The 6,396-nt window shown below is 51.4% G+C and overlaps 1 protein-coding gene across 1 annotated transcript in view; it reads left to right on the plus strand.

The window, feature by feature from the left end:
* Positions 1-5,954, plus strand: part of JAG1 (jagged canonical Notch ligand 1) — a 36,516-nt gene extending 30,562 nt beyond the window's left edge. Inside the window, exons 21-26 of the mRNA XM_007450205.1 lie at positions 865-978; positions 1,635-1,744; positions 1,825-2,058; positions 2,265-2,396; positions 2,586-2,736; positions 3,737-5,954. Of these exons, the coding sequence (XP_007450267.1) occupies positions 865-978; positions 1,635-1,744; positions 1,825-2,058; positions 2,265-2,396; positions 2,586-2,736; positions 3,737-4,194 (1,199 nt within the window). The 3' untranslated portion in view covers positions 4,195-5,954. The remainder of the gene's footprint in view (positions 1-864; positions 979-1,634; positions 1,745-1,824; positions 2,059-2,264; positions 2,397-2,585; positions 2,737-3,736) is intronic.
* Positions 5,955-6,396: the final 442 nt, after the last annotated feature.

Genomic DNA, 6,396 nt, shown 5'->3' on the forward strand with positions numbered 1-6,396 from the left:
AAGAGTGTGCCTGTCCCCGTGACTAACATGAAACTATGGGCAAGCGGACGTTGCCACAGCCATGCTGGTAGGGGACAGAGCTAAGGCCACAGAAGGGACTGGGCTGCGGTTTCCAGGGCTTGATCAGGCCCCGGTGAAATGATTAAACAAAATGGAGGCAGGCACTGCAGTTTTTCAGGAAGTTCACAGTTTATTCTTTATTTTGAGCCTTTTCCCTACTTTTTTTTACATGCCCTTTCTTTCGCCAAAAAAGGTGATAGATTAGTTGTACTACTTTGTGTTCTTGTCCCTAAAGTATTTAAAGTTTTATTGGTCCTTGAGGTCCCCAGGTCTGGGACTTCAAGAACTACTAGCTGGGGGAACTGTGTATCTGTTTCATGTTTCTGAATCGGGAGTCAGCAAATTATGGCCTGGGGGCCAAAATAAAGTTTTATTGACACACAGCCACACCCTTGTTGATGTACTGTCTAGGGCTGCTTTCATGCTGCAGCAGAGTTGAGCAGTAGTGACGGAGACTACATGGCCTGCAAAGCCTAAAATACCTACTAGCTGACCCTTTTCAAGATCTTTGCTGGCCCTTGTTCTAAATTGTACTATCAGAGAAAAAGGAACCTCAGTTAAAAATTGCTGCTTCCCCATATGATTCTCAGCTGTTAGAAATCAGGCTAGCCGTGATCCTTGCAGGGCAGTGACTAGAGACTTTGGGAGTACTGATGATCTGTTTCTTTATTTGGGTGCTGGTCATGTGATGAAAATGCGTTAAGCTTATACTTAGAAAGCTTATCTGTACGTTTTGTCAGTAAAAACTTAGAAAAACATTGCTGCCTCCCACTGGGGCCTAAGCTCGAACTCCATTTTTCCTAGACATCAACGAATGCCAGTCTTCACCTTGTGCCTTTGGGGCAACCTGTGTGGATGAGATCAATGGGTACCGGTGTGTCTGCCCCCCAGGGCACAGTGGTGCTAAATGCCAGGAAGGTACGTGAGCCGGGCCCAGCTGCCCGTGTGTTCTGCGGGCTGAGCAGGCACTGCAGTCACTGTTTTGACTGTTCGTGAGTGGACACTATGCTCGGGGAGAACACGGAGGGGACATCCACTTGGGACTACGGGGAAGGGGAAACCTGAGGGGGCGGGTCCCGTGAAAACAGGGTAGCTGTTGGTTTTAGCCAGCTGTTGCCATAACTGTGCTGTGTGACAACCATCCCCGATCTCCGTGCGTATGACAAGTATTGGTGTTGCTCATGGGCACAAAGGCACGAGCAGAGCGATGGATGCCTCGGCTTGGGTGCCCAGGTCTGTGTGCCACCCCATTCTCCTTGGACCAGCACTGTACCCAGGGCATGTCCTTTCCCTGGCAAACAGCAGGCTCTCAAGGGGCCAAGCTCACCCAGGAGAGACTCTGCTCACATCGCATCCCAACGCACTGCACTGACCAAAGCCAGTCACGTGGCCAGGTGCAAAGGCTACCGGGGAGGGAAGCGTCGGGAGGGACGCTTGCCCATCGTGGGAGCAACTGTGTTGTCATGGGGCAAGGGGCAACAGGTGTAATCACTTCCCGACGGGCAGGGAGTGAAGAATCAGGAGAACCGTCTCCAGAAAAGGCAACTCCTCCCACTCACGAGTCTCCACCTCAGTTTCAGGGAGATCTTGCATCACCGTGGGGAGCGTGATACCTGATGGGGCCAAGTGGGACGATGACTGCAACACCTGCCAGTGCCTGGACGGGAGGATCGCCTGCTCGAAGGTAGGCGTGGCCCCAGCCGCTGGCGTTCTGGTTCTGGAACTGCCAACGAGCGTCTCCTGAGCTCTACTCTGTCTCTGCAGGTGTGGTGTGGCCCCCGCCCTTGCTCGCTGCACAAAGGGCACAGCGAGTGCCCCAGCGGGCAGAGCTGCATCCCCATCCTGGACGCCCAGTGCTTCGTGCGCCCCTGCACTGGTGTGGGTGAGTGCCGGTCCTCCAGCCTCCAGCCCGTGAAGACCAAGTGTGCCTCCGACCCCTACTACCAGGACAACTGTGCCAACATCACGTTCACCTTCAACAAGGAGATGATGTCGCCGGTACGGAACACCTTGCTGGCTTTGGAGAGGTGGGGTGTGTCTGCTTGCCCTAAAAGCAGGGGTATCACGAGCTCGCATCTCCTCAGCCTAGATTCTTGTCTTACACCAGAGCTCAGCTTCTGAATATAGCTGCACTTTCAAGCAAACAGCAGCCTTTTTTCCTTCCACTCTTTTACATGTGTGTGGATTTAAAAATCTCGTTCTAGGGTCTCACCACAGAGCATATTTGCAGCGAATTGCGGAATTTGAATATTTTGAAGAATGTTTCTGCTGAATATTCAATCTACATAGCTTGCGAGCCTTCCCCTTCTGCAAACAATGAAATACACGTGGCCATTGTGAGTATGAGACCCAGGCACGCTTAGTTGTTTGATTGCCAAGTAGCTCAGAATCTTCACTTAGCCAGTGTCCAGATGAGCAGATACATTGAAGGAGAGCTTGACATACACGTGTGGTCAAGTAATTTTGAATGAAGGTGACTGTGGAGTGTCCCTGACCCTCTGGTCTGATGAGTCTTCCTTTTCCAGTCTGCTGAAGACATCCGGGATGATGGAAACCCAATCAAGGAAATCACCGACAAAATTATAGATCTTGTTAGTAAACGTGAAGGGAACAGCTCACTGATCGCCGCCGTTGCGGAAGTGAGAGTTCAGAGGCGTCCTCTCAAGAACAGAACAGGTAGGTGGATGGGGGCAGTGGTCCCTTTCTGTGAGGACTGTCACGTCCATCTCATCAATAAGACCAATATAGGGCTTCCCTGGTGGCGCAGTGGTTAAGAGTCCGCCTGCCGATGCAGGGGACACAGGTTCGTGCCCCGGTCCGGGGGGATCCCGCATGCCGTGGAGCGGCTGGGCCCGTGAGCCATGGCCGCTGAGCCTGCGCGTCCGGAGCCTGTGCTCTGCAACGGGAGAGGCCACAACAGTGAGAGGCCCGCGTACCGCAAAAAAAGAAAATAAGACCAATACAACCGGCGTCCAGTAAAACCTCCAGGGTGGGGAGTACTTGACGGTTCCCTACTCAAGGACCCCCCCCCGTTTTTAACTGAGAAAACAGAGGCCGGCTGACATGACCAAGGTCACATGGCAAAGGGCAGAGGCGGCCCTGACTTGTTCCCCTGCCTGCAAACTGTGCTCCGGCAGGTGGGTGCCCTTCCAGGCACGCGTTGTCTCTGGGTCCCGGGAAGAGCATGGCTGTGCCTTGAGCGTGTGTCTGTGCGGAGCCTGTCCTGTGCTCCGGTATCGGGGGACAGCCTGTCCTAAGCACTGAGACACGGGTTTGATAGATGGCTTGATGGCCCTGCAGGATGTCCAGAGTCCCCTGTGGATGCCCCGAGCATAACCGTTCTAGTGAAGGGACTTGCCGGGCGCAGGATCACTGGGGGCATTTGAGCCGTCCGTGCCGGGACCCTCTTGCTGATGCTTCTGAAAACCGGCTCCTCTAATGAGCTGCCTAAGTAGCCAGACTCCCCGTGACCGGCCCAGATGCTGCTCCGCACCGAGGCGGGAGCCTCTACGGGCTGCTGCTCGGCCTGGTCTCTCCAGGGATGCTGGATCTGTGAGGATGCTGGGAGGTGACGATGTGTGGTTGGGAAAGGGACTCGTCCCCATGCGCCCTTCTTAGGGACCAAGGACAGGGGAGCCGTGGGCGCGGGGCTCATGGGGGTACCCCTGCCTTGCAGATTTCCTGGTGCCCCTGCTGAGCTCGGTCCTGACCGTGGCCTGGGTCTGCTGCCTGGTGACCGCCTTCTACTGGTGCGTGCGCAAGCGGCGGAAGCCCGGCAGCCACGCGCGCTCGGCCTCTGAGGAGAGCACCACCAACAACGTGCGGGAGCAGCTGAACCAGATCAAGAACCCCATCGAGAAGCACGGGGCCAACACAGTCCCCATCAAGGACTACGAGAACAAGAACTCCAAAATGTCCAAAATAAGGACACACAACTCGGAGGTGGAAGAGGACGACATGGACAAGCACCAGCAGAAAGCCCGCTTCGCCAGGCAGGCCACGTACACGCTGGTCGACAGAGAGGAGAAGCCCCCCCACGGCACGCCGGTCAAACACCCGAACTGGACAAACAAACAGGACAACAGAGACCTGGAGAGCGCGCAGAGCCTGAACCGCATGGAGTACATCGTATAGCAGACGGCGGGCGGAGTCTGAGGGCGCCCGGAGTTCCTGAAGCTTCTGCAGCTGTCCTGTCGTGTTCCAGTCCCAGGCTGTCCTTGACGTAGAACCCCTGTGTTAATTTAAGTTCTGACAAGCTGGCTTACACTGGCAATGGTAGTTTCTGTGGTTGGCTGGGCAGCACTGCATCGCACAGCTATGCAAACACCAGGCCCCGGGGCCCCGCCCCGTCGGATCAGGCTCCCAGGAGAACACCCGGCCCCCCTGAGGCCTCCAGCCTCCACTTCTGCCAGATGTCCCGATGGTGATGCAGTCTTAGGATCATAGTTTTTATTTATATTTATTGACTCTTGAGTTGTTTTTGTATATTGGTTTTATGATGACGTCCAAGTAGTTCTGTATTTGAAAAGTGCCTTTGCAGCTCAGAACCACAGCAACTATCACAAATGAGTTTATTATTTATTTTTTTTATTGTATTTTGTTGTTGGGGGAGGGGGACTTTGATGTCAGCAGTTGCTGGTAAAATGAAGAATTTAAAGAGGAAAAATGTGTCAAAAGTAGAATTTTGTATAGTTCTGTAAATAATTCTTTTTTATTAATCACTGTGTATATTTGATTTATTAACTTAATAATCAAGAGCCTTAAGACATCATTCCTTTTTATTTATATGTACGTGTTTAGAATTGAAGGTTTTTGATAGCGTTGTAAGCGTATGGCTTTATTTTTTTGACCTATTTTCTTATTACGTGTTGCCTATAAGCCAAAATTAAGGTGTTTGAAAATAGTTTAAGACAATAGGATGGCCTTCTGTGCCTGGAATATTGGTGGAGTTTTTTTTTTTTTTTTTTTTTTTCGTACGACGTCAGATGTTTAAAACCCCGACTGAGGCAGTTTGAGACTTAGTCTAGAACAAGTGTTTTTTTTTTGTTTGTTTGTTTGTTTTTTTGTTTTGCTTTAGACTTGAAAGAGACAGGCAGGTGATCTGCTACCGAGCAGTTTAAGGGAACAAGCTAAGCTATGACTAAAGGTAGCCAAAACGGGAGTGCTTGAAGATCATTAAAGATATCAAATTAATTGTGTGAAGTTGGAAGCACACCAATCTTATCTTGTAAATTCTGATTTCTTTTCACCATTCGTAATGTAAGACTGAACCACTTGTAGATTTGATTTTTTGTTGTTATCTACTGCATTTAGGGAGTATTCTCATAAGCTAGTTGAATACTTGAACCGTAAAATGTCCAGAAAGGTCACTGTGTAGATTTGCCAGAGTCCACTGCCTGCCTTAAGTGAGGAAATCAAAATGCTATGACGAAATTTAAGATCAAAAAGACTTATTAAAAACTGACTTTGTTGTTTCACCGTTAAGACCGTGAAGATCCTTTGTATTGCCCTCTTAGTGTTATACGAACATAAACATACATCTTTGATGTGTTGTTCCTGGCAATAAATTTTGAAAAGTCATATTTATTAAATGTTTTTGTACGAAAACACGGACCAGTGTGGCCTCTTCTGAGCTTACGTAGTTCTGCCTGGCTCTGCCTTGTGCCTTTGCCACCGCCCTGGGTCTGTCCTGGTGACTGGGGTGTGAGAAGTAGGCTGTGCTTGACAGCGGCCCCCATCAATAACGGAAAGCCTTTTCAGCCATAACATTCTCAAAACCCCGAGGGGCTGCTGTGAAGCTGGAGCTGTGAGCCCCGTCTTGGGGGCCTAGATGCCCTTGTTATTCGACAGCAAGTGTGAATACTGCTTGAATAAACACCACTGGATTAATGGCCTGCAGTGTGGACTGAATTGTTTTGAGCACTTGTGGGGGGTGGGGGGAACGCCCACCGCAGTAAAAGGGTTTTAAATAGCTTGGAATTGGTGCTGGGGGACTAGGAGGGAGACTGGATGCTTTCTCTTTTTTTTTCCCCTGGCTGTTTGGATGAATGTGGATGTCCTGCCAGTCACTGCAGACCACACCCTTGTGGCTTTTGTGCACCTTGTGCCTCTGGGCTGGTCTCTGCAGGAGGTGGTGGTTACAAGCTTCTGGGGTGAGGGCACTTCTGCCCCTCACCACCTTGCTCCTAGGGAGTGCGTGAGTGGCTGGCCTCCCGTGCACCCTTGGGGTGCCAGAGCCGGGCTGCTCCTACCTGTAAAGGGCAGGTGAGCTGTGGTTGTTGCTCATGGCTGCTGGGCCCAGAGGCCAACAAGCCTGCCCCACATGGCGGGGTGGGG

The sequence above is a fragment of the Lipotes vexillifer genome, unplaced genomic scaffold, assembly GCF_000442215.2.
Source record: "Lipotes vexillifer unplaced genomic scaffold, Lipotes_vexillifer_v1.1 scaffold137, whole genome shotgun sequence".
Classification (NCBI taxonomy): Eukaryota; Metazoa; Chordata; class Mammalia; order Artiodactyla; family Lipotidae; genus Lipotes; species Lipotes vexillifer.